The sequence below is a fragment of the Heteronotia binoei genome, chromosome 17, assembly GCF_032191835.1.
Source record: "Heteronotia binoei isolate CCM8104 ecotype False Entrance Well chromosome 17, APGP_CSIRO_Hbin_v1, whole genome shotgun sequence".
NCBI lineage: Eukaryota > Metazoa > Chordata > Lepidosauria > Squamata > Gekkonidae > Heteronotia > Heteronotia binoei.
The window spans coordinates 46,139,592-46,167,149 of record NC_083239.1 but is presented as its reverse complement, the minus strand read 5'-3'; the positions used below and the strand labels follow the sequence as shown (position 1 = coordinate 46,167,149).

General features: G+C 52.3%; 1 protein-coding gene across 1 annotated transcript in view; it reads right to left on the bottom strand.

Moving 5' to 3' along the window:
* Positions 1-468: 468 nt before the first annotated feature.
* Positions 469-27,558, bottom strand: part of CBLC (Cbl proto-oncogene C) — a 41,879-nt gene continuing 14,789 nt past the window's right edge. Inside the window, 8 exon segments of the mRNA XM_060257740.1 lie at positions 469-615; positions 4,264-4,380; positions 5,574-5,756; positions 15,791-15,862; positions 15,864-15,923; positions 19,052-19,139; positions 20,338-20,475; positions 24,542-24,663. Of these exon segments, the coding sequence (XP_060113723.1) occupies positions 469-615; positions 4,264-4,380; positions 5,574-5,756; positions 15,791-15,862; positions 15,864-15,923; positions 19,052-19,139; positions 20,338-20,475; positions 24,542-24,663 (927 nt within the window).

Genomic DNA, 27,558 nt, shown 5'->3' with positions numbered 1-27,558 from the left:
GTCCAATTCTACGAGCCCCAAAAGAAGGTGTCCCTATCCTTCATTATAACCAAGGGAGGGAAGGCATTTAAAAGGCGTGCGGTCCCTTTCAATGTGATGGCCAGAACTCCCTTTGGAGTTCAATTGTGCTTGTCACAACTTTGCTCCAGGCTCCACCCGCAATGTCTTCTGGCTCCACCCCCAAAGTCCCCAAATATTTCTTGAATTGGACTTGGCAACCCTATGCGAACATAATGTCCCACACAGGCAATAGAGTTGCACCGTACGGAACAATTCACAAAGTTACTTGGATTCCTTCCTTCCTCCCTCCCTCCGCCCTGCAATTCTCAAACATCTGACGTTCATGGCTTGTGGCTCTCAAACACCTGACAGTGACTCTATGTGGCTCTTACGTTAAGCACCCCTGAGCTCTCAATAACAGGCCGACTTCCTTTTGACTCACCCGTCTATTTGCCGACTTGGTCCTCATCAGTTTGGCTGCTCGGGCCCTGGTGGCCCTTCAGGGAGCCGAGAGGCAGTGGTAGCGGCATCCCAGGCGACTGAAGTATGGGAGCTGTCCCAGGGGATATTTGGCAGGGCGCGCTGCAGCAGCCGGGGGTGGGCGGAGGAGGGGGCCTGCAGAGGAGAGAGAATAAACGTCGCAGGTCTGTAGCTTTACGCACATCATCTCTTATTGGGGTCTTTACGACATTCTTGCAAGCAGGGCCTTTTTTTGTAGAAAAAGCCCAGTAGGAACTCTTTTTTCATATTAGGCCACACACACCCCTGACATCACCATTGTTTAGCCTTAGGCTTTTTTGTAGGAAAAGCCCAGCAGAAGCTCATTTGCATATTAGGCCACACCCCCAGGACTGTGTCCCTGCACCTTCCTGCTCAAAAAAAGCCCTGCTTGCGAGGCAATTTGGTGCATTGACAAAGAGGGAGAGGGTGGAATGAGGGGCTTTCCTGATCGAAGAAGATCTCCACCATTGTGGATCCTTCTCACTCAGCTTTTGGAAAAATCTATGATACATCTCTTTCTACTTAGCTCAGGAAAGATGGCCCCAGAGCCAGGAGTGGCCCAAGGGCGTATAGCGCCCTAGGCAAACTCACGGTCTGCCCCCCCCCCCACACCGTCTCTCTCTGCCTTCTCCCTGGCCCCGTGCTGCCTCCATAAGAACATAAGAGAAGCCACATTGGATCAGGCCAATGGCCCATCCAGTCCAACACTCTGTGTCACATAAGAACATAAGAGAAGCCATGTTGGATCAGGCCAATGGCCCATCCAGTCCAACACTCTGTGTCTCATAAGAACATAAGAGAAGCCATGTTGGATCAGGCCAATGGCCCCTGCAGTCCAACACTCTGTGTCACATAAGAACATAAGAGAAGCCATGTTGGATCAGGCCAATGGCCCCTGCAGTCCAACACTCTGTGTCACATAAGAACATAAGAGAAGCCATGTTGGATCAGGCCATTGGCCCCTGCAGTCCAACACTCTGTGTCACATAAGAACATAAGAGAAGCCATGTTGGATCAGGCCAATGGCCCATCCAGTCCAACACTCCGTGTCACACAGTGGCCCAAAAATTATATACACACACACTGTGGCTAATAGCCACTGATGGACCTCTGCTCCATATTTTTATCCAATCCCCTCTTGAAGCTGGCTGTGCTTGTAGCCGCCACCACCTCCTGTGGCAGTGAATTCTACATGTTAATCATCCTTTGGGTGAAGAAATACTTCCTTCTATCCGTTTTAACCTGTCTGCTCAGCAATTTCATTGAATGCCCATGAGTTCCTGTATTGTGAGAAAGGGAGAAAAGTACTTCTTTCTCTACTTTCTCCATCCCATGCATAATCTTGTAAACCTCTATCATGTCACCCCGCAGTCGATGTTTCTCCCTCCCTCCCATGTTAATTTAAACGTAGGGGAACCCACGGTCAAACGCTGCTCTCTTCGGCTATCTAAAGCAGGGGTGTCAAACCCATTTGTTGTGAGGGCCAGATTTGACATAAATGAGACTTTGTTGGGCCTGGTCATGTCGGGTTGGGCCGAGCCATGTGTGTACCTATTTAAGATTAGGTAGCAGAGATATAAATTTTATAAAGAAAACAGACAAACACATGTATATATATTTAAAAACTTAAAACGTTAGCCCTCGTTGGTCTTAAAGATGCTTTCTTTGTATCCCTCCCATGGGATCCAGGGAACCGGGCAAAGGAAGTTCTGGCTCTTTCCTTCCTTCCCCAGGGGACTGGGAAGGGGAGCCTCAGCCAATAGAAGGAAGAGAGGGTCGGCTCAGTAGCTTTGCCGCGCGATCAAGAGCCTGGCAAAGCAAGCTCTCCCTCCTCGCCTTCCCCCCGAGGGAGGAGCCTCAGCCAATGGAGAAAATAGAGGTTTTGCTCTGTAGCTCTTGTGTGATTGAGCAAGCCTTGCAAAGCAAGCTGTGATGCAGAAGGAAACAAGCGATAGGGAGAAGGAAGCAGGTGACAGCCAGTTGCTGGGGGGCCCTCCGGGGGCCTGATTCGGACCCTGAACTGCAAGTTTGGCACCCCTGATGTAAAGGCTCCAGTGGGAAGGAGGCAGCGGCGGTGGCGCGCTTTCAGACTTCGCCCTTCCTGCTCCTGCTGGCCTGCTTTGGGCATGGGCAGTGAACATGCTGCAGTTTTACCCACCAATCAGCTGGGGGGGTGCGCCTTTAGATCGCTGGGGAGAGCAGCGTTCGGCCGTGGGTTCCCCGACGTTGAAATTGACATGGTGGGGGAGGGAGGAGGAGGCTGAGGAGCAGGCAAACTAGGCGTTTGCCTGGGAGGGTAGGGGAGACGTCTGAATTCTGCGCCCCTGCCGGCGCCCTAGGCAACCACCTAATTTGCCTAGTGGGCGAGCCGGCTCTGCCCAGAGCAAACTAATTTATGAGGACGTCATAAACTTTAATGTCAGCAGACCCCAGTAGGCAGCTGTGTTGGTCTGAAGCAACAGAGCAAAGCAGTAGAAGACAAGTGTCACCTTTAAGACCAACTGAGTTTTATTCGGAATGTAAGCTTTCGTATGCTCTTAAGCAGACTTCATCAGACCAAATGGGAACGGAAGCAGCAATTCTTAATATAAGTGGGCGGGGTGTGGAATCATGGGAATGTTTTTAGCAGATTAAAAGAATCACAAATAGGGATCTGCGTCAGGACAAACTAGGGCTGAAAAAAACACTGTTGCAGGTGTGAAGTGCCATAAATCTAGGTAACCTTTTGGCTTTGTTAGTTTAAACAGAGGGCATGGTTTCTCAAGAGATTATAACAACCATTACAGTTTGCCATTAGAAAAAAAGGAAGACATTAAAATAAAGTGGAGGATGGGTTGGTATATGCCAGGGGTGGCTAACAGTAGCTCTCCAGATTTTTTTTTTGCCTACAACTCCCATCAGCCCCAGCCAGCATGGCCAATGACTGGGGCTGATGGGAGTTGTAGGCAAAAACCATCTGGAGAGCTACCACTGGCCACCCCTGGTATATGCAATAAGACAAACAGCCAACATCCCCTATCTGAGTATGTCAATACAAAAAAACAAAAACAAAACCCCCAAATATTCTGATGCGCTGTTCCAAAAGCGAAATAATATAAGTTAGCCATTAGAAAAACAGGGTGCATTAAAGTATAGTGGCAAGCGGGATAGTATACGTCAGGGGCGGCCAACGGTCGCTCTCCAGATGTTTTTTGCCTACAACTCCCATCAGCCCCAGCCAGCATGGGCAATGGCTGGGGCTGATGGGAGTTGTAGGCAAAAAACATCTGGAGATCCAACGTTCCCTACCCCTGCTCTAGAACAATGGGCAGCAGGATCCAAATCCCTGCTGCCCTGGTCCAATCACAGGCCTCCAGCTGCTTCAGACATTTCAATGGCGTTCTTGCACATATAGTTGCCCCCGTTGAGCAGTCTTCTTTCGCTACCAGTTACCAGGCTGTAACTCAATAAAGAGCAACGATCGCTGCAACCGCGTCTCCTCTATGCGTTGAACCCACCATATCAGGAGTGGCCAAGGGTAGCTCTCCAGATGTTTTTTTTTTGCCTACAACTCCCATCAGCCCCAGCCAGCATGGCCAATGGCCGGGGATGATGGGAGTTGTAGGCAAAGGACATCTGGAGAGCTACCGTTGGCCACCCCTGGGATATGTCACGAGACAAACAGCCCACATCCCTCAGCAGACTCACAAGGCTCCACAGCTCAGAGGGAGCGCTGCTTGCAAGGCCCGCTTGCAAGGTCCTCAGGCTGCACGTGGAACTCACCTGATAGTCGGGGTCGGCCAGGGTGGCTTTGTTTGGCTGAGGACGGTTCCCCCGAGGAGGCAGAGGAGGAATCTGGAGCTCAGGGTCCGGGCAGGGGGAGGAAATGGGATTCTGGAGCTGGGAGGCAAGGACAGGGTCAGCCCACACACGGGTCAGTTTGTGAAGGAAACGAATCAAAGGGAGAGCGAAAGGTTCGTTTACTGCCTGAATCCAAACCGCCACCCCGAAAAAGGGAATGTTTCGTATTACAAACTTGAATTGCCCTGGGAATATAATGCCCCCACGAACCACGATATGTCTGCTCTGTCCACTCATGGCCACTACCCCTCTCCCTGTTCATCATTCAGGTTGCCAGCTCTAGGCTGGGAAATCCCAGGAGATTTTGGGGGTGGAGCCTGTGGAGGGCGGGGTTTGGGGAGGGGCCTCAACACGGTGCAGTGCCACAGAGTCCACCCTCCAAAGCAGCCATTTTCTCCAAGGGAACTGATCTCGGTTGTCTGGAGATCAACTGTAATAGATTTCCAGGTGCCACCTGGAGGATGACAACCCTAGCGGGGGGGGAACATTTTAGGGTGGACGACTCTAGGTTTGGAAATATCTGGAGACTTTGGGGGTGGATCCGGGAGAGGGCAGCGTTTACGGAGGGTAAGGGCCTCACCATGGTACAATGCCAGAGTCCACCCTTCAAAGCATCCTAGGGTTGCCAAGTCCTTCCATATCATAGGATTCATGGTAAAACTCTATGGTATCATAGAATTTTATTGTGAATCCCAGAGTGTCCCTGCTGCAAGATACACAGTAAAAACTCTATGGTACCATGGAGTTTTACCACAAATCCTGAAGATTCCCCGGCACGACATGCCAATACGATGATGTCACTTCCGGATTCACGGTAAAACTCTATGCTATCATAGAGTTTTATTGTGAATCCTAGAGTGTCCCTGCCACAGCACTCTAGGATTCACAGTAAAAACTCTATGGTACCATAGAATTTTACCACAAATCCTAAGAGCTTCCCTGGCATGACATGCTTGATAAAATGATGTCACTTCTGAGGATGTCATCGCACAAGGCATGTTGCGCAACGATAGGGCTCTTTGGAGTGGGGATCACCCCGGCGACCTGCTCCGTGTTGGTGGGTTGGGACCCATCCAAACCCTGGGATCCCCTTCCCCCGGCAGGAGCTTGGCAGCCCTAAAGCAGCCATTTTCTCCGGGGATGCTGATCTCTGCCGACTGGAGATCCATTGTCATCGCGAGAGATCTCCTGGAAGCTGCCAACCCCGTGACCCCGCCACACCAGCTACTGACCCCGATCCCCTTGCGCATGAGCGCCAGCTGCTGCAGCACGTCCTCCACGTCCTCCATATCTCCCTCGTCGTCGTCTTCTTCTAGGCTGGGCTTCTCCTCCTTGTAGGTGAAGGGGTCGATGCGGATGTCTTCGTGGCTCCAGATCTCGCCCCGGCAAAACGGGCAGGTGTGAGCTTCGGAAAGCTGGGGGGGGGGGCAGAATGCAGACGGCACTGTTAGGATTCGGCCTGGGGGCAAGGGGAAGATGACGCAGGCCCTTCCCAAGCTTCTGAGCTCAGATTCCTTTCTAGACTCTCTCTCCCTTCGGAGCCCCGCGACCCTCATTTCACGCACAGAAACGTTGGGCGCGGTTGCAAAGGCACCGTTTCGTGTGGACCACGCGAGGGTCTTCAGCAGGAATATTATAAGGAAACAGTCGAGGTGCTGCGCTTGCCGATATCCCGTTTTTGTTTCATTAGATCCAGAAGAGGAAAATGGCACAAACGTTAAGGGAACATCTGGAATCAGCTGATATTTAAAAAGGAACCCTGACCTGGGTAGCCCAGGCTGGCCCAATCTCATCAGCTCTCAGAAGCTAAAGCAGAGTCAGCCCCGGTTAGGACTTGGATGGGAGACCACCAAGGAAGTCCAGAGGCAGGCAATGGCAAGCCACCTTGTAATGTATTGGCTGAAATACGCGCCCACGCGCAGAGGCGGCTGGGTTATCCCAGGCATCTCTAGCGCGGGGCGCGGAATCCCCGCCTACCACATCCGCGGCGGGAAGTTTAACAGGCCAGGATTGGCCTGACCTGTACAGGAGGCTGAACCGGGTAAATGTACATAAGCGGGGCCCGGCCTGCGTGTTCCCTCTCTTGCAACGTGCTCCCATTAAAGAATGTTGCCCTACTCTCATCTCCGCGTCGAGTACGTTACAGTGGCGACGAGGATGGGATTCTAGCCTCATCGGCTACAACGGAGATCTAGGGCAACCACCGGCCACTACCGCGGACGCCGCCATGGCAAGCCAGAGCGGAACCACCGGGTCCATCGAGACCTTCGACCCAGCGAATCCAGAGGGCTGGGAGTCCTACTCGGAAAGGGTCGAGTTCTACCTCAGGGCCAACAAGATCACCGACGCCGGCACAAAGAGGGACGTTCTCCTGAGCGTTTGCGGGGCAGCCACGTTCGAGATCGCCAAGGGTCTCTCGGCGCCCGCCCGCCTCACGGAGAAGTCCTACGAGGAGATCATCAGGCTCCTCACCGGCCACTTCTCGCCTCAGCCGTCACGGGTGGCCCGCCGGTTCCTGTTCCACAGGAGGGACCAGGCTGTAGGAGAATCGGCCGCCGACTATCTGGCAGCCCTCCGCAAAATCGCCAGGAGCTGCAACTTTCCCCAACTGGAAGAAACCCTGGCCGACCGATTCACGTGGGGCCTCCGCGACGAGAGGCTCCAACAGAAGCTCTTCGCCAAGGAAGAGCTCACCCTCCAGAGCGCCTTCAGCGAAGCGGTGGCGTTCGAGCGGATGGCCCGGACCTTCCCCAAAAGCCGGACGGACGCCGTCCACCACGAGGAGCTGGACTACGACCGCCAGGAGGAGGGGGAGGCCCACCAGCTGCGCCGCCCAGCGGGGCCACCTAGCAGAGCGGCACCACGGCAGCGAGAGCCCGAGCGACCCCCAGCGGCAGAGAGAGCCCCGGCAACCAAGTGCGCCAGCTGTGGCGACCCCCACGACAGAAGAAACTGCCAGTATTGGACCTGGGACTGCCGGAGCTGCGGGAAGACCGGCCACATTGCTCGGGCTTGCCGAGCTAAGGACAACCGCCGGAGGCCGACCACGCACCAAGAGTCGGCGGACTTCCACACGGCGGACTCAACAACCCCCCAGGTACTGAACTTGCCCCTCAACAGCCCCGGCAAAATCAAACTGGCGGTCCTCATAATAATAATAATAATAATAAATTTTATTTGTACCCCGCCCTCCCCCGCCGAAGCAGGCTCAGGGCGGCTAACAATACGGTGACCAATGGTGCACCAACAATAAAACAGTTACACTAGAAACATTAAATTAACATTAAACTAACCTTAAAAGCCTGAATTAAAACAATTAGCTAAAACATTTTATGACGCTATCCTTGACACTCTTCTAGTTGATGCTGATGGCGGATTTTCAGTTATTCATAAGCTAATTTAAAAAGGGTGGTCTTGCAGGCCCTGCGGAACTGATCAAGGTTCCGCAGGGCCCGCACCTCCTCTGGGAGTTGGTTCCAGAGATGTGGGGCTGCGGCCGAAAAGGCCCGAGAGCGAGTATTCTGTAGTTTAATTTGTCTTGGCCCAGGGGTAGTCAGTCTGTTCTTTCCTACTGACCTCAGTGCTCTCTGGGGTTCATACGGGGAGAGACGGTCCTTCAGGTAGGCTGGTCCTCGGCCATATAGGGCTTTAAAGGTGATAACCAGCACTTTGTACTGGACCCGGTATACAATCGGTAACCAGTGCAGTTCGCGTAGCCCCGGCCGTACATGTTCCCATCTTGGGAGACCAAGTAACAGCCTGGCCGCCGCGTTCTGCACTAGCTGTAACTTCCGGGTCCGGCACAGAGGCAGCCCCATGTAGAGGGCGTTACAGTAGTCCAATCGTGAGGTGACCGTCGCATGGATCACCGTTGCTAGGTCCCGACGCTCCAGGAAAGGGGCCAACTGCTTTGCCCGCCTCAGATGGAAGAAAGCTGACTTGGCAGTGGCTGTTATCTGGGCCTCCATTGATAATGAAGGCTCCAGTAAAACACCCAGACTCTTCACCTGCTGCGCCGCCTTTAGCTGCACACCATCGAAGGTCGGGAGGGATATTTCCCTCCCTGGAGCGCCGCGACCCACACAGAGAACCTCTGTCTTTGCCGGATTCAGCTTCAGCCCACTCAGTCTAAGCCACGTTGCGATAGCCTGTAACGCCCGATCCAGGTCTTCCGGGGGGGGAGGCGGGCCGGCCGTCCATTAGCAGATAGAGCTGGGTGTCATCCGCATATTGGTGGCAGCCCAGCCCAAACCTCCTGGCAATCTGGGCAAGGGGGCGCATATAGATGTTAAATAACATCGGGGAGAGGACTGCTCCCTGAGGCACCCCACAATCTAGTGTGCGCCTCTGGGATCGTTCACCCCCGATCGCCACCCTTTGTCCCCGACCCATGAGGAAAGAGGAGAGCCATTGTAAAGCAGACCCCTTAACCCCAATGTCGGCGAGGCGGTGGATCAGTAGCCGATGGTCGACCGTATCAAATGCAGCCGACAGATCTAATAACATCAGCACTGCTACACCGCCTCGATCCAGTTGCCGTTGGAGGTCATCTGCCAAGGCGACCAAGACCGTCTCGGTCCCGTGGCCCGGTCGGAAGCCAGACTGGCACGGGTCTAGGACAGAAGCGTCATCTAGAAATCTCTGTAGCTGCAACGCCACTGCCCTCTCGATGATTTTACCTAAAAATGGTAAGTTAGACACCGGTCGATAGTTCGCCAATTCGGCCGGGTCTGCTGTTGATTTTTTCAAGAGGGGGCGGACCAAGGCCTCTTTCAGAGGCGTTGGAAAACGCCCCTCTAAGAGGGATCTATTTATGATGTCCCGTAGAGGACATCTAAGCTCCCTCTGGCAAGATTTAATCAGCCAGGAGGGGCAAGGGTCCAGATCACATGTTGTTGGGCGAGCAGCGGAGAGAATTCCATCAACTTCTTCCAGGCTGAGTGGGTCGAAGTGGTCCAGCAGTAAATCCGAAGACAGGCGCGGAGCCTCAGTCTGACTTACTGTATCTAATGTGATAGGTAGGTCTTGGCGGAGTGATGAGATTTTATCTGCAAAATATTTCGCAAATGCCTCACAGCCTATCTCCAATTCTCTAACGTTTGGTTTGCCTTGTGGCAGTGTTATAAGATCGCCAATTACCCTAAACAATTGTGCTGGGCGCGAATTTGCGGATGCAATCTTGGCTGCAAAGTATTGTTTCTTTGCAGCCTTGACTGCCATCTCATATGACTTCATAAACGTTCTATAGGATGTTCTCGTCACTTCGTCCCGAGTATGCCTCCACCGCCTCTCTAGTCGTCTGAGCCCTTGCTTCAGCTGGCGTAGCTCCAAGGTATACCATGGAGCCAGCTTCATACGAGGGCGCAGAGGGCGCCGGGGTGCGATTTCGTCGATGACCCTGGATAGCTGATCTTGCCAGACTTCCACCAGGTCATCGAGGGAATCGCCAGTGGGCCAAGGGTCCCTCAGGGCCGTTTGGAACCGTTCCGGGTCCATCAGGCCCCGAGGGCGAGCCAAAATAGGCTCTCCGCCCATACAGGGTTGGGGCGGCATCTCCATACGGGCCTTAAGGGCTAGGTGATCCGACCATGGGACCGCTTCATCTGCGATATCGTTCACCAAAATCCCAGACGCAAAGATCAAGTCTAGTGTGTGTCCGGCCTGATGCGTGGGTGTTGTAACAAATTGAGAGAGTCCTAGTGTCGCCATGGAAGACACTAGGTCCATCGCCTGAGTGGAGGCCGTGTCGTCGACATGGACATTGAAGTCACCCAGGACCATAAGTCCCGGGCTCTCCAATGCCCAGCCCGCCACTGCCTCCAATAGTGATGGTAAGGCGCTGGCTGGTGCGTTAGGCGGATGGTACACCAGCCAGATCGCCAACCCCTCCCCAACATCCCACCACAGACCGACACACTCGATGCCATCGATCTTTGGGGCCGGGAGAGCCCTAAAGGAGTAAGCCTCCCGTATGAGCAATGCCACCCCTCCCCCCGCCCGTTACTCCGTGACTGGTGAAAGACCGAGTAACCTGGGGGGGTCATCTGGGAGAGAGCTACTGTCTCTCCTTCCCGCACCCAGGTCTCGGTCACGCAAGCCAGGTCCACGTCCTGCCTAAGCAGGAACTCCTTAAGGGTTGAGGTCTTGTTATTGATGGACCTGGCGTTGCATAACACCAGTGACGGAGACGAGCATTTCCTCTTAGGCCCACTACCTGCCACCGTTGGGATGGGCAATAGACTGGAAGGTGGCCGAGCACTGGTTTGTCTCTGTCTCCTTCCCTTATATAATTGTCTATTCCCACCGTCATATCTTCCCCTCCCCAGGAGCACTGGAATCCCCTGGGCCAACATCTACACTCACTTGGAGTGGGCTCGCAGTATACTCCTCACAGTTGTTCCCAATTATCCTCACCTGGCTTTCACTCTATCCTCCCCTGTCTGTTCTTCCAATACTTGCTGCCAGTTAACCAATTATCATAAGTAATTAATTTAGTAGTCCACTCAATTTCCCTTCCAATTAACTAGTATAATATTAAATTGATCAATTTCAGCACCATTAATAAACAGACCATCCCTCCCCCTTACCAATTGATGTGCTGAAATTATAAATATAATTACATATAAATTGATATATATAAATATATTGTAGGAATCAATCACTAATTATTTGGCTAAAAAATCCAATAAATTAATTAATAAATATCTTTAGTAAATTCCATTAGCAGCTAGCAGTCATTTAACTCAAGTTCTAGTCCTTAGGGGTGGCAGTATATATTGTCTCTGGGTTGTAGGATTTAGAATCGTATTCAGTCTTAGATGTTGATAAAGTGCAGAAGTCAGTGCAGTTAATACGTGCAGCTGGTAAAGTGCGGTTGATAGAATGTTGGCAGAATGCAGAGGGAAGCCCCTGCCAAATGGAAGTGGACTCAGGATCCTCCCTTTCCATAATAGCCGAGGACACCCTGAGGGGGCTGTGCCCCGGCCGGCGGCTGCAACTCAGGCCGGCGGACTTAATACTCAGGGACTTCCAGAGAAACCCAGTACAAATCGCGGGGTGGGCCCGGGTGCAAGTCGAGCGGGGGCCCTTCCGCGGCCCGCTGGACATCTTGGTGGTGAAGCGACAGCTGACTACCCTGTTGGGACTAGCATGGTTCAAGCCCCTGGGAATCCGCGTGGAGGGGGTGGAGCAAACCCTAGCGCCCAAGGGGTTCGGGGAGGTTTGCCGAGAGTTCCCGGACGTGTTCGATGGGTCCCTGGGGTGCTACAAAGGGCCGGCAATTCCCTACCACTAGACCCCACGGTCAGGCCGATTCGGCTCAAGGCGAGGAGGGTCCCTTTTGCCTTGAAACCGAAGATAGAGGCGGAACTAGACCGCCTCACGGCCCAGGGCGTCCTGGAGCCGGTGGACTACGCCCCCTGGGAGACCCCCATAGTAACCCCCATCAAGCCAAACGGGGACGTGCGAATCTGTGCCGACTATAAGTGCACGATAAACAAGGCACTACAGGACAACCCCTACCCAGTGCCGGTGGTGAGCCACGTCCTGGCTGCTCTAGCGGGGTCTAAGGTCTTTGGGAAGCTGGACCTGGCCCAGGCCTACCAACAGCTCCCAGTAGACGCCAAGACGGCGGAAGCCCAAACCATAGTGACACACAGGGGGGCCTTCCGGGTGAAGAGGCTACAGTTCGGGGTAAGCGTCGCTCCGGGGATTTTTCAGAGTATAATGGACGCTCTCCTTAAAGGGATCCCCGGAGTGCAGCCGTTTTTCGACGACGTTTTAATCGCCGCCCCCGGCCCCGAAGAGTTCGGAAATCGCTTGAGAGAGGTGCTCCGCCGGTTCCAGACAGCGGGGCTCAAGGTCAAACGGGAAAAATGCTTGCTGGGGGTCCCACGGGTGGAGTTCCTGGGTTTCGCCGTAGACTCCGCGGGAATCCACCCAACAGAAGAAAAAACTCGAGCCATCCTGCAGGCCCCGGCTCCCACCTGCAAGGCAGAGCTCCAAAGCTTCTTGGGGGTGCTGAACTTTTATCATTCGTTCCTCCCCCACAAGGCAGCCCTCGCTGAGCCCCTCCACAGGTTACTGGACAAAAAGGCCCCGTGGGTGTGGGGAAAAAGGCAAGCCGCCGCATTCCAGGCGGTCAAGGACATCCTAGTATCTAATGCGGTGCTCCACCATTTTGACGAGGGTCTCCCCGTCATCTTGGCGTGCGATGCGTCGCCCTACGGAGTGGGGGCAGTCCTGGGGCACCAACTCCCGGACGGGAGGGAGGTCCCGGTGGCATACTACTCCCGCACGCTTACTCCAGCCGAGCGCAATTACGCGCAGATAGACAAAGAGGCACTGGCAATCGTGGCGGGGGTCCGCAAGTTCCACGAATATCTGTACAGGCGGAGGTTCACTATTGCCACCGACCACAAGCCTCTCCTAGGCCTGTTGGCCCCTGACCGGCAAACCCCCCAAATTCTCTCACAGCGCGTGTTGAGGTGGAACCAATTCCTCAACTCCTACACGTACACACTGGTGCACAGGGCAGGCAAGGCCATGGGCCACGCGGACGCGCTCAGCCGCTTGCCGCTCCCAGAAGTAGGCCCAGACCCCGCCCCCGCACACCAGGTCATGATGATAGAGAGCCTCCCGGAGCAGCCCCTCCACGCGGCGGAGGTCACCAAGACAACACAGAAACACAAAACACTGGCGAGGGTGCTCGACTGGGTGATGAGGGGCTGGCCGGAGGGGAACATGGGGGAAGAATTCAAACCATACACGACCAGGAGGGAGGAACTAGCCGCGCACAAGGGGTGCCTATTATGGGGAAGCAGGGTGGTGGTCCCGCCTCCGCTGCAAAAGCGAGTCCTGGAATCCCTACACGAGACCCATCCCGGCATAGTCCGAATGAAGGCGTTAGCCAGGAGCTACGTCTGGTGGCCGGGAATGGACGGGGAGATTGAGACGTGGGTGCGCAGGTGTCAAACGTGTCAGGAGTCAAGGCCTGAGCCCCCCAGCGCCCCCGCCACACGGTGGGAGTCCACCCGGAAGCCCTGGTCGAGGCTCCACATCGATTTTGCGGGGCCATTCCAGGGTCAAATCTTCATGATCATTGTGGACGCCTACTCCAAATGGCTGGAGGTCATTCCCGTAGGGTCCACCTCAGCGGCCGCCGCCATCAGAGCGCTGCGCAGGGTCTTGTGCACACACGGTATCCCGGATACCATAGTCTCAGATAACGGGTCAGCATTCACATCGGCGGACTTCCAAGGGTTCCTCAATAGATACCTGATTAAACACATTCGCTCCGCCCCCTTTCACCCGGCCACCAACGGCCAGGCGGAGCGGATGGTCCGCACAACCAAGGAAGCCTTAAGCCGCATCGTTCAGGGAGACTGGGACCACAGACTAGCTGCGTTCCTTTTCGATAACCGGGTCACCCCCAACCCGGCCACCGGGGTTAGTCCGGCCGAGCTCCTCATGGGGTGCAAACTCATAACGCGGCTGGACCGACTACACCCCGACAGGACCGCTGACCCCAGCGGAAGTCCCGAGGTCCGGGACGCGGCAAGGGGGTTCTTCGCAGGCGACCCAGTTTATGCCCGGAACTACGCTAGGGGACCCGAATGGGTGGCGGGCAGAGTGTTACGAGTAACGGGGTCCCGCCACTACGACATATCGACCGAGGGGGGCCAGGTCCTACGGCGGCACATCGACCAGCTACGCCGCCGGACGCTGCCCGAGGACCCGGCGGACATAGAGGAGGCGGAGCCAACCAGAGGCCGACCAGACGACGCGCCCCCAACGACGGCAGGGCCGACGCCTGACGTGCAGGGGCCCACCGAGCCCGACCGACCCGAGGAACCACAACCCCGCCGCCTCTGGCGGCACCACAACCCCCAGACGTGCCCGCCAGGGAAGCAGCGGCCCCCCCACAGGACCTTCCCAGACGGTCCACCAGGGAGAGCCGACCGCCCGCGCATCTTAAAGACTATATTCGTTAACTAGGGGGGGAGGAGTGTAATGTATTGGCTGAAATACGCGCCCACGCGCAGAGGCGGCTGGGTTATCCCAGGCATCTCTAGTGCGGGGCGCGGAATCCCCGCCTACCACATCCGCGGCGGGAAGTTTAACAGGCCAGGATTGGCCTGACCTGTACAGGAGGCTGAACCGGGTAAATGTACATAAGCGGGGCCCGGCCCGCGTGTTCCCTCTCTTGCAACGTGCTCCCATTAAAGAATGTTGCCCTACTCTCGTCTCCGCGTCGAGTACGTTACAGTGGCGACGAGGCCACGCACAGAGGCGGCTGGGTTATCCCAGGCATCTCTAGCGCGTGGGCGCGTATTTCAGCCAATACATTACACACCTCTGTCTTAACCTGGATGGCCCAGGCTAGCCTGATCTTATCAGATATCAGAAGCTAATTGGGGTCAACAACCCTGGAGAGTATTTGGATGGGAGACCACCAAAAAAGACCAGGGCTGCTACACGGAGGCAGGCAATGGCAAGCCACCTCTGTTTGTCTCTGCCCTGACTGAGCGGGATTGAGTACCGACACGCGGGGCTTTTTTTGTAGCAGGAACTCCTTTGCCTGTTAGGCCACACACCCCTGATGCAGCCAATCCTCCAAGAGCTTACAGGGCTCTTCTTACAGGGCCTACTGCAAGACCCAGGAGGATGGGTTGCATCAGGGGGGTGTAGCCTAATATGCAAAGGAGTCCCTGCTAGAATTCCGTCCCTGGGTCACACACCCCTGATGTAGCCCATCCTCCTGGGCTCCTGCTCCAAAACAAAGCCCTGTTTTTGGACCAGTTTTGTGGGGCCAGGAACAGCCTGGTCAGGGCTGAATTGGGAGACACCCCAGTCAAGGACACCGCCCCATCTCAGCAGGTGCAAGTGGAGGAGTGGGGAATCAAACCCGGTTCTCCCAGATAAGAGTCTGCCCTTTCAAGGACAACCTCTGCCAGAGCTCTGGCTGACCCAAGGCCATTCCAGCAGCTGCAAGTGGAGGAGTGGGGAATCAAACCCGGTTCTCCCAGATAAGAGTCTGCCCTTTCAAGGACAACCTCTGCCAGAGCTACGGCTGACCCAAGGCCACTCCAGCAGGTGCAACTGGAGGAGTGGGGAATCAAACCCGGTTCTCCCAAAGTCCACGCACTTAACCACTACACCAAACTTGCTCTCATTTGGGGTGTCTTTATAAATTTTTTGGCCACTTTGTTCTATCATTGTTGATTCATTTTGTGGCTGTGCGTGCAGGCTGGGAGGGCTGCAAGCAGGGGGGAAACCGCGGGGAGGGGAGCCAACCTGGGGCCCATCATGGCATAGGGCCCCATAGGCCAGTGCCTACTTGGCCTAATTGTTAATCCAGCCCTGATGCTCCTCGAGGGCAGCAGCCGCCCACCAGGAACTTCCTTGGGAACTTCAACCACCGGTTCCACCCCCGGGGTCAGGAGCTCACCTGCCAGGTGTCGAGGCAGCCACGGCACAGCAGATGCCCGCAAGGCTGGATCCGGACGTCCTTATCGTTCTCAGGCGCAGATCTTGCAGAGCTGGAAGGTGGAGCCCACCTGGCAGTAGAGCTCGAACTGCTCCTGGGAGAGGGGCGGCAAGAGGAGGAAGAATCAAAAGAAGGCTTCTGCACATCTCTGAGCGTGTGACCCGACGTGGACCCAGCAGGGGTGTGGCCAGAGCCAGCCCTGCCACGAGGCAAACTAGGGATTGCCTAGGGCACCAGCCTTCTGAGGATACAGAATTGGGCATTCCCCCCCCCCCCATGACTTCTGGCAGCCGAGGATAGGACCCCAAAGCAATGGGCTGAAATTACAAGCAGAAAGGTACCAGCTGGATATTAGGATTTTTTTTAGGATATCAGGAGAGCCAGTTTGGTGTACTGGTTAAGTGTACGGACTCTTATCTGGGAGAACCGGGTTTGATTCCCCACTCCACTTCCAGCTGCTGGCATGGCCTTGGGACAGCCATAGCTCTGGCAGAGGTTGTCCTTGAAAGGGCAGCTGCTGTGAGAGCCCTCTCCAGCCCCACCCACCTCACAGGGTGTCTGTTGTGGGGAGGAAGGGAAAGGAGATTGTGAGCCGCTCTGAGACTCTTCAGGGTGGAGGGCGGGATATAAATCCAATATCTTCATCTACCTCACAGGGTGTCTGTTGTGGGGGGGGGGGAAGGGAAAGGAGATTGTGAGCCGCTCTGAGACTCTTCAGGTGGAGGGCGGGATATAAATCCAATATCTTCATCTACCTCGCAGGGTGTCTGTTGTGGGGGGGGGGGGCAGAGAAAGGAGATTGTGAGCCGCTCTGAGACTCTTCGGAGTGGAGGGCGGGATATAAATCCAATATCGTCATCTACCTCACAGGGTGTCTGTTGTGGGGGGGGGGAAGGGAAAGGAGATTGTGAGCCGCTCTGAGACTCTTCAGGGTGGAGGGCGGGATATAAATCCAATATCTTCATCTACCTCACAGGGTGTCTGTTGTGGGGGAGGAAGGTTAAGGAGATTGTGAGCCGCTCTGAGACTCTTCAGGGTGGAGGGCGGGATATAAATCCAATATCTTCATCTACCTCACAGGGTGTCTGTTGTGGGGGGGGGGGAGGGAAAGGAGATTGTGAGCCGCTCTGAGACTCTTCGGAGTGGAGGGCGGGATATAAATCCAATATCGTCATCTACCTCACAGGGTGTCTGTTGTGGGGGGGGGGGGGAAGGGAAAGGAGATTGTGAGCCGCTCTGAGACTCTTCAGGGTGGAGTGCGGGATATAAATCCATTATCTTCTATCTTCTTCTTCTTTTGAATTTTATTTTTACAGTCAGAGTAGTTCAGAGGTGGAACCAGCTGCCTAGGGAGGTGGGGAGCTCCCCTTCATTAGGAGTCTTCAGAACACCGCTGGATGCTTATTTGTCGGAGATGCTTTAGGCTGATCCTGCCTAAAGCAGGATCAGCCTAAAGCAGAGGGTTGGACTAGATGGCCTCTATGGGCCCTTCCAGCTCTGTGGTTCTATGACTCTGTGACATTATCAGAGCAGGGAGGCGCCAGAAGATAGCCTTGTCTAGGGTTGCCAGACAGTCTAGGGCCAGCCCTGGGTGTGGCCAGAAAATTTTGGGTGGTGGGGCATTGGAGAATTTCTTTAGAGCAGGAGTAGCCAAGGGTAGCTCTCAGATGTTCTTTTGCCTACAACTCCCATCAGCCCCAGCCATTGGCCATGCTGGCTGGGCTGATGGGAGTTGTAGGCAAAAGAACATCTGGAGAGCTACCATTGCCCCCCCCCTGCTTTAGAGGTAAGAGAGTTGGAAGCTGCCAACAGTGACTCTTCCCCACCCACAGCCCTCGTGACTCTACTCGCTTCCTCGCCTACATAAGTTGGAGGGGAGGGGGGGATTGCCGACCCTCTCTCTTTTGCACGTTGCAATTTTATTTCGGTTTCTTTTTTTTTGCAATTTGATTTTATTTCATTTTGCGTTTTTTAAAAAACTATTTATTTCCTGCCTGGAAAAAAAAAAGAAAAGGAAATCAAACTGAAGCTTCTCTGACTGTGCCTGGGATCGTTATGGATACTCCACATGCAATAAAAATAAAAATATATATATATTTCTTTTGCAGGGGTGGTGCTCATTCGATGGGGGCATTGCCTCCAAACGCCACCATGGCTACAGGCAGGGGTGAAATTCTAGCAGGAGCTCCTTTGCATATTAGGCCACGCACCCCTGATGCAGCCAATCCTCCAAGAGCTTACAAGGCTCTTTTTTGTGGAATTCTAGCAGGAGCTCCTTTGCATATTACCTGATTAACAAACGAACAGATACTTAGCCATCTTATATACATCAGGACTATATCATTTTAGCACCTATTTTATATGTTTTATGTATTTTAAATAACTTATTTGTAATTAATGCTTAAATTGCTATGTTTTATGCGAATCATGGGACTCCCATGTCTGTTATATTGTTTAATGTGAATCATGGGACTCCCATGTCTGTTAGCCGCCCTGAGCCCGCCTAGCGGGGAGGGCGGGATATAAAAATAAAATATTATTATTATTATTATTATTATTATTATTATTATTATTATTATTATTATTATTATTATTATTATTATTATTATATTAGGCCACACCTCCCTGATGTAGCCAATCCTCCAAGAGCTTACAAGGCTCTTTTTTGTGGAATTCTAGCAGGAGTTCCTTTGCATATTAGGCCGCTCACCCCTGATGTAGCCAATCCTCCAAGAGCTTAAAAGGCTCTTTTTTGTAAGCTCTGGAGGATTGGCTACATCGGGGGGGGGGTGTGGTCTAATATGCAAAGGAACTCCTGCTAGAATTCCACCCCTGGCTACAAGCCCTAAATGTGCATCGTAAAGGCCACCTAGTGCCCTAAATAACTCCGGCGAACCTAATCTTGTCGGCATTCAGAAGCTAAACAGGGCTGGCCATCGTTAGGACTTGGATGGGAGACTGCGGAGAAAGTCCACGGTTGCTACGCAGAGGCAGGCAATGGCAAACCACCTCTGAGCGTCTCTTGCCTTTGGAGACACATTCAGGTGGATGACCTTTGGTCCATCGAAGTTAATACTATCTACTCAGGCTGGCAATGGCTCCCTTGTAGCAGCCACCACTCCCTGTGGCGGTGAATTCCACGTGTTGAATTACTGTTTGGGTGAACCACATCCATCGGGGCAGGTGCGGCTGGGAAGGTTTAGAAAAAGCGGAAGGCCTTACTTGCGAGACCTGGATTCTGCTCTGAGAGGAGGCCTTCATTAACGCAGTCAGGTTGGGATTGAAATTCTTCCCGTCGGGAAAGAGGTAGCTGCAGGGAGAGAGGAGAAGGACATCAGAACGACCGTCTGGATCAGTCAGTGTTTGGTGGAGCGAGACGTTTCATGATGGAAAGAGATGCGCATTCAAGTTCATCTAAATATAATGTATATTTCCTGGATAGCATGGGCATGCATTTGTTGAATGCATAAAATGAGTTAGATTAAGGACTTTTCTGCATTCTCATTACTGTTGTTTGTGTGTCCCTGTTGCTTTGGTTTTTTCCCCCCTGTTCCACACATGCTTTACTCCCTCTAGTGGTCGATTTGATATTACATTGCATTATATCCGGCACATATCCCTGCAGATTTAATATCCTGTCTCGCACAGTGATCAACCAGTTCCTCTGGCCAGCCAACAACAGGGCATTACACTCCTCAAATAACAACTTGCTGAGGATCCCAGAGTCAAGGAATATTTGTCTGGCCTCCACCAGAGCCAGAGCCTTCTTGGTGATAGCTGCTGGAGGACTTGGCTCAATTCCACAGGGCCTGCAAAATGGACTGTGTTGCCAAGCTTAGGGGTAAGACAAGAGAGTTCCTCTCTAGCCTTCGGCTCCTTCCTCTCTTTTGTCTCCTCGGGAATAGCGTTATAGCTCATATGCCATAATGTTTGCATTTTACTGATTCTGCCTAATAGGCAAAGGAGTTCCTGCTACACAAAAAAGCCCTGCTTATAACCAATATTTTTCAGTAGAACTTTAAAAACTGCTGGAAATTCAAAATTGTCCATTCCAAAAAATGAGCCCCATGACAAATGGGTGCTAACTCCCCCCATCTCAGTCAGATTTTGCAAGAAGGAACCCCAGGCCTCCAGCCATGCCTCCCGTTCAGGGCTATTTTTGTAGCAGGATCTCATTTGCATATTAGCCACATACCCTGATGTAGCCAATCCTCCAAGAGCTCACAGGGCTCTTAGTACAGGGCCTACTGTAAGCTTCAAGTGGATTGGATACATCAGGGGTGTGTGCAGGGATGGAATTCTAGCAGAAGCTCATTTGGATATTAGGCCACGCCCTCCTGATGTAGCCAATCCTCCAAGAGCTTACAGGGCTCTTCGTACGGGGCCTACTGTAAGCTCCAGGAGGATTGGCTGCATCAGGGGGTGTGTGGCCTAATATGCAAAGGAGTTCCTGCTACAAAAAAGAGGCCTGCATCCTGTTTTCCATCTCTCTGAGCCCCGTCACTCACAAGCCTTCTTTGTGTCCATCGATCAGCGCCTGGAAGAGGGGCTTGTTTTGGGGAATGGTCTGTAGGATGTTCCCATTCTCCGTCACGTAGCCGATGGCCCACTGGCCCAGGCGGGTGCAGCTAAGTCGAAAAATGTAGCTGGGGTGGGGGGAGGAGAGAAGAAAAGAAAGCAGGCAGTCAGTCTTGTGGGGATTAGCAGGGGTTGTTATACCAAAGGAGGTAGCGGGATTATTCAGGAAGGCATTTTTGACACAGGTAACGCACCTGATCCTGGATAGCCCAGGCTGATCAGATCTCATGAGAGCTCAGAAGCTAAGCAGGCACAACCCTGGTCAGTTCTTGGATGGGAGACCAGCAAGGAAGTCCAGGGTTGCTATGCAGAGGCAAGCAATGGCCAATCACCTCTGTTAAGAACAGAACAGAAGAGAAGCCCTGTTGGATCAGGCCAATGGCCCATCCAGTCCAACACTCTGGGTCACAGAAGAACATAAGAGAAGCCATGTTGGATCAGGCCAATGGCCCATCCAGTCCAACACTCTTTGTCACAGAAGAACATAAGAGAAGCCATGTTGGATCAGGCCAATGGCCCACCCAGTCCAACACTCTTTGTCACAGAAGAACATAAGAGAAGCCATATTGGATCACGCCAATGGCCCATCCAGTCCAACACTCTGTGTCACATAAGAGAAGCCATGTTGGATCAGGCCAATCGCCCATCCAGTCCAACACTCTGTGTCACATAAGAACATAAGAGAAGCCATGTTGGATCAGGCCAATGGCCCATCCAGTCCAACACTCTGGGTCACACAGTGGCCAAAAAACCCAGATGCCATCAGGAGGTCCATCAGTGGGACAAGGACACTAGAAGCCCTCCCACTGTTGCCCGTCCCAAGCACCAAAGAATACAGAGCATCACTGCCCCAGACAGAGAGTTCCATCTGTACCTTGTGGCTAATAGCCACTCATGGACCTCTGCTCTATAGAAGAACATAAGAGAAGCCATGCTGGATCAGGCCAATGGCCCATCCAATCCAACACTCTGTGTCACACAGTGGCCTAAAAAACAAACAAACCCAAGTGCCATCAGGAGGTTCACAAGTGGGGCTAGAAGCCCTTCTATTTTGCCTTCCCTCCTCCCCCAAGCACCAAGAATACAGAGCATCACTGCCCCAGACAGTTCCAACAATACGCTGTGGCGAATAGCCACTGATGGACCTCTGCTCCATATGCTATGCGGAGGCAGGAATGGCCAACCACCTCTCTTGATGACTTGCCTTAACGTGGGTGGCCCAGCTTAGCCTGATCTCACTGTCTCTCGGAAGCTAAGCAGGGCTGACCTTGGCTAAGGAAGCCCAGGGTTGCTACGCGGAGGGAGGCAATGGCGAGTAGGGTTGCCAATCCCCAGGTGGGGGCAGGGGGTCCCCCGGTTTGGAGGCCCTTCCCCCGCTTCAGGTAATCAGAAAGCGGGGGGAAGGGAGGGAAATGTCTGCTGGGAGCTCATGATTCCCTAAGGAGGCGTATTCCCATAGAAAATAATGGAGAATTGATCTGCGGGTATCTGGGGCTCTGGGGGCCCTGTTTTTTGAGGTAGAGGCACCAGATTTTCAGTAGAGCATCCAGTGGCTCTCCTCAATATACCCCCTAAGTTTCAAAAAGATTGGACCAGGGAGTTCAATTCTATGAGCTCCCAAAGAAGGTGCCCCTATCCATTATTTCCTATGGAAGCTACAGACCACCAAAGAAGTCCAGGGTTGCTACACAGAGGCAGGCAATGGCAAACCCACCTCTGTTTCTCATGAAAAGTCTAAGGCAGGGGTGTCAATCATGTAGCCCAAGGGCCGAATCAGGCCCCTGGAGGGCTCCTATCAGGTCCCCGAGCAACTGACTGTCATCTGGTTCCTTCTCCCTCTCTTGCTTCCTTCTGCATCTCAACTTGCTTTGCCAGGCTTGCTCAACACCACAGGAGCTACAGAGCAAAACCTCTGTTTTCTCCATTGGCTGAGGCTCCTCCCTTAGGGAGGAAGGGGGCAGAGAGATAATAGCTTGCTTTGCCAGGCTCTCTCAATTGCACAGCAGAGCTACTGAGCCAAGCCTCTCTTCCTTCTATTGGCTGAGGCTCCTCCCCTTCCCAGTCGCCTGAAGAAGGAAGAAAAGAGCCAGAGGTTCCTTTGCCCAGTTCCCTGGATCCCATGGGAGAGATACAAAGCAAGCACTTTTAAGACCAACAAGTGCTAATGTTTTAAGCTGTAACAAAAAATCTTTATGTGTGTTTGTCTGTGTCCTTTATAAAGTTATATCTCTGCTACCTAATCTTAAATAGGTACACACGTGGCCCGGCCCAACAAGGTCTCATTTCTGACAGATCTGGCCCTCACAACACATGAGTTTGAAGCCCCTTTCTAAGGAGTCACCGTAAGTCGTCTGTGGCTTGTTACACACACTTCTCTCTCTCTCCCCCACACCACAAACGGCTGTCGGAAGCTTATATAGGCCTCCAGGCTTGTGACAAAGTCCAGCAGGCTCGTCGTTTTTATTTTTATTTTCATAGCTGCTTTGAAAGCTTCCTGCTAAGCTGGACTTTGACCCAACCCAGTACGATTTACTCTGCACCCAACGGTGAATGCCAAGATTTGCGGTCAGGTTCGTTCAGGAGACCGGGCAGCGTTTCAAGAAGCTGGAACAGGCAGCTGGTGTGCCGTGTTGCAGAGAGCTGGGAGGATGCTTCCTTGGGCGTTTGCAGGCGTTGGAACGGCACCACGGAAGGCAGAGTTGATGCAGAGCGGGGGGGGGGGGCCAAGAGCCTAGGAGTTGCCAATCCCCAGGTGGGATAAAATAACAGCAGAAAATGTGGGGAAATAACGAAAGAATCCTGAAAATACTTAACAGTGCAACAATATACATCAATGGAAATTCAGCACTGTTGCAATACAATTCATTACACTTCTACAAAAGTTCATTCTATTCTACAAAAATTCATGTAACACTCATGCAAAATGCAAAGACAGAATTAAGGTTCCTAAAAAGACTCTCCGCTTGTGCGTGTCAATTTCTTGACTTTAAAGCTCTCATAGACATTCACCCGACTCCGCGGGTGAAGTGCTAGCGCGGTCCGAATTTCGAATGCAGACGATTTAAGTTCTGGAAATTCTGTCATCAGTCTTGCAGATGTTAAACTGAAACTTTCATCAATTGTGAAATTGCTGAAAATAGTGGGTCAAAATAAGCCTCAACAGTAAAGCTGCCTGTAATACTGTTTCAGATTCCTTTGTCTTAGAGACTCTTCCCACATTCCAACATCCAACGAAACGCTTCTTACAGCACTAGCTCTGGAGAAAACTCTCCCGTTTCGTTGGATGATGGAATGTGGGAAGAGTCTCTAAGACAAAGGAATCTGAAACAGTATTACAGGCAGCTTTACTGTTGAGGCTTATTTGTTATGAGGGCCAAATCTGACATAAATCAGACCTCATGGGCTGGGCCATGTCAGGTTGGGCCGGGCCATATGCGCACCTATATAAGATTAGGTAGCAGAGATATAAATTTTATAAAGAACACAGACAAACACAAATGTTTATATTTTAAAAAATGCAAAACATACTTAAAACGTTAGCACTCATTGGTCTTAAAGATGCTTTCTTTGTATTTCTCCCATGGGATCCAGGGAACTGAGCAAAGGAAGTTCTGGCTCTTTCCTTCCTTCCCCAGGGGACTGGGGGGGAGCCTCAGCCAATAGAAGGAAGACAGGCTTAGTTCAGTAGCTTTGCTGTGCAATTGAGAGAAAGCAAGCTATTCTTCCCCCCTTCCTCCCCAAGGGAGGAGTCTCAGCCAATGGAGAAAACAGAGGTTTTGCTTTGTAGCTCCTGTGCAATTGAGCAAGCCTTGCAAAGCAAGCTGTTATGCAGAAGGAAGCAAGATATAAGGAGAAGGAAGCAGATGATAGCCAGTTGCTCGGAGGTCTGATAGGAGACCCGTGAACTGCATGTTTGATACCCCTGACCTAGAGGCTGGCATCCTTAGAAGGAACTCTGGGTGCACCCACACTACATTCAATGATGTGTTTTGCAGCTAGATTTTTGCTCTTCTTACACAGTAAAAACCTAGTAGCAAAACACATTGTTCAGTGCAGCCTGAGCACACCCTCTGAATGTTGAAAGCGCTGCACAAATGCGAAGAGAAGCAAGCAGAGCCAGAGGCCTTGTTTCACCTGCCAGGTTTGCTGGTGTATGCCTGCAGTCGCTGCTTCACTTCATCATACGTGAGAAAGGCCATGTATCCAGGGTGTGTCACCGCGAGGTACGTCCAGTTCTTCAGTAGTGTCGGCCACGGCTGCAGGAAGGAGACCAGCAAGTGTTTGAGAGTTGTTTTTACATGTTGGCAGTCATGAAACGATGCCACACACACAAAAAAAAACAGCTGAAGAGAAGAAGGTTCAGAGATCTGTCTTGGAAAATGCTTCAGGTTGTATCTCAGTTTTTGGGTTGCCAATTCCAGGTTGTGAAATTCCTGGAGATTGGGGGGTGGAGATCAGGAAGGGTGAGGTTGGGGAAACTCAAAAATGTATAATATCATAAAGTCCACCCTGCAAAGCAGCCATTTTTTAAAAAGGGAAAACTGATGCCTATAGCCTGGAGATTGGAATTCTGGGAGACCTCCAGGCTCCACCTGGAAGTTGGCAACCTTAGAGATGGCACAAATGCTTTCCCACGACATCTCTCCAATTGCGCCAGAAGAAGAAGAAGAAGAAGAAGAAGAAATTGGATTTAAATCCCGCCCTCCACTCCGAAGAGTCTCAAGAGCGGCTCACAATCTCCTTTACCTTCCTCCCCCACAACAGACACCCTATGAGGTAGGTGGGGCTGAGAGAGTTCTTACAGCAGCTGCCCTTTCAAGGACAACTCCTACAAGAGTTATGACTGACCCAAGGCCGTTCCAGCAGCTGCTAGTGGGGAATCAAACCCGGTTCTCCCAGATAAGAGTCCGCACACTTAACAACTACACCAAACTGGCTCTCAGTTGCCTGTTACTGGGGTGAACGTTGCTGTCTTTTTCAGCACAGTTCCTGCACCCTTAGCTGCTGCATGATGGACAGCAATCCAACTGGTGCAGTTTTCCCCTTCATGCAGGCACAAGGGTGGGGAGAACTCTACCAAAAAGCAAAGGACCAAGATCGGGAATTCACAGAGGTTTTAGCCAATTTCAGTGGTTGAGTATGGGAGATCCGGTGTCCAAGCACAAGATCCGGAGACTAATACAGATTCATTCCTAACTCTTTACCTTCCCCTATTGACCACCTCAGTCTTATATATATTATGTTGTATAGGCAATTAACTTGTTTTTGCACGGTTTCAGAGAGTAGCTATTCGTTTGCAGTAGAGGAGCCAGGATCAAGACCGGTAGCTCCTTGGAGACCAAGATTTGGGGGGTGGGGAGTAGAAGCTTCTGAGAGTCAAAGCTCCAGATTCAAATCCAGAAACACCTTAGAGCAGGGGAGTCAAACTCATTTGTTATGAGGGCCGGATCTGACCTAAATAAGGCCTTGTCGGGCTGGGCAGGGCCATGTGTGTACCTATTTAAGATTAGGTGACAGAGATATAAACTTTGTAAAGGACACAGGTTGCTAACAGGCCATGGACCGGTGGTAGGGTTGCCAAGTCCAATTCAAGAAATATCTGGGGACTTTGGGGGTGGAGCCAGGAGACTTTGGGAGTGGAGCCAGGAGACTTTGGGGTGGGGCCAGGAGACATTAGGGGTGGCACCAAGATCAAGGCTGTGACACGCATAATTGAACTCCAAAGGGAGTTCTGGTCCTCACATTTAAAGGGACGGCACACCTTTTCAATGCCTTCCTTCCATAGGAAATAATGAAGGATAGGGGCACCTTCTTTTGGGGCTCATAGAATTGGACCCCCTGGTCCAATCTTTTTGAAACTTGGGGGGTATTTTGGGGAGAGGCACTAGATGCTATACTGAAAATTTGGTGCCCATACCCCAAAAAACAGCCCCCCACAGAGCCCCAGATACCCGCAGATCAATTCTCCATGATTTTCTATGGGAATAAATCTCCATAGGGAATAATAGAGTTCCCAGCAGACATTTCCCTCCCCTCCCCCCGCTTTCTGACGACCCTGAAGCGGGGGGAAGGCCTCCAAACCGGGGGATCCCCTGCCCCCACCTGGGGATTGGCAACCCTAACCGGTAGCGGTCCATGGCCCGGGGGTTGGAGGCCCCTGATTTTAAGAGAGAAATGCCTTGTCCAAGCCAGCCAATGGGGCAGTGGGGGCTTTGAGAGCTGTACAATATGTGTGAAAGAGCCACACGTGGCTCACGAGCCACACGTGGCCACCCCTAACTTATACCCTAAATGAGCTTGGACTCAGATCTAGCTCTTACTTTTGCACATAACTTTCTGTTAAAAAGGGATCCATTGCAATGGACACGGCAAGGGACTCACGAGTCCTCCCTGCCTGTTTGTCATCGTCAACGGAAACTTTGCTCCTCTGCCTTGACAGGCTGACCGCCCTCCCTCTGTCCTGCCGCCCACGTTTGGCCGCCTGGAGCTACTGACCTAGATTAGCCACATCCTGCTCTGTGGTCAGCAGCACTCTGCAGCAACAGAGGCTAGATCATCACTGCATAAAAGCCATCTACGAAGCGGGGCTGACAGACTCTTTGGTTGCCGAGAGCCTGCCCACGATGCCTGTCCCACCTGTGAAACCCGCAGGTCCCAAGCCTTCAGAAATGAGTAGACAAGCCTGCCTTAAAAATCAAAAGTCCACCCCTGTTCCTTTTGCTTGACGTGCTGCACATTTTACCAGGCAAAGGGTTGGATCTCAACAGCTTTTCTGAAAGAGAGGGAGAGAGAAAGAAAAGAAGAAAGAAAGAAAAGAGAGAAAGGAAACGAGAGAGAGAGAGAGAGAAAGAAAGAGAGAGAGAGAGAGAGAGAGAGAGAAAGAAAGAAAGAAAGAAAGAAAGGAAACGAGAGAGAGAGAGAAAGAAAGAGAGAGAGAGAGAGAGAGAGAGAGAGAAAGAGAGAAAGAGAGAAAGAGAGAAAGAGAGAAAGAGAGAAAGAAAGAAAGAAAGAAAGAAAGAAAGAAAGAAAGAAAGAAAGAAAGAAAGAAAGAAAGAAAGAAAGAAAGAAAGAAAGAAAAGGGTTGCTCACTTAGTAGTGGATCTCCCAGTTGGGTGAGAGTGGTCCCCCCCCCTCTCTCTAGAATGTTGTTT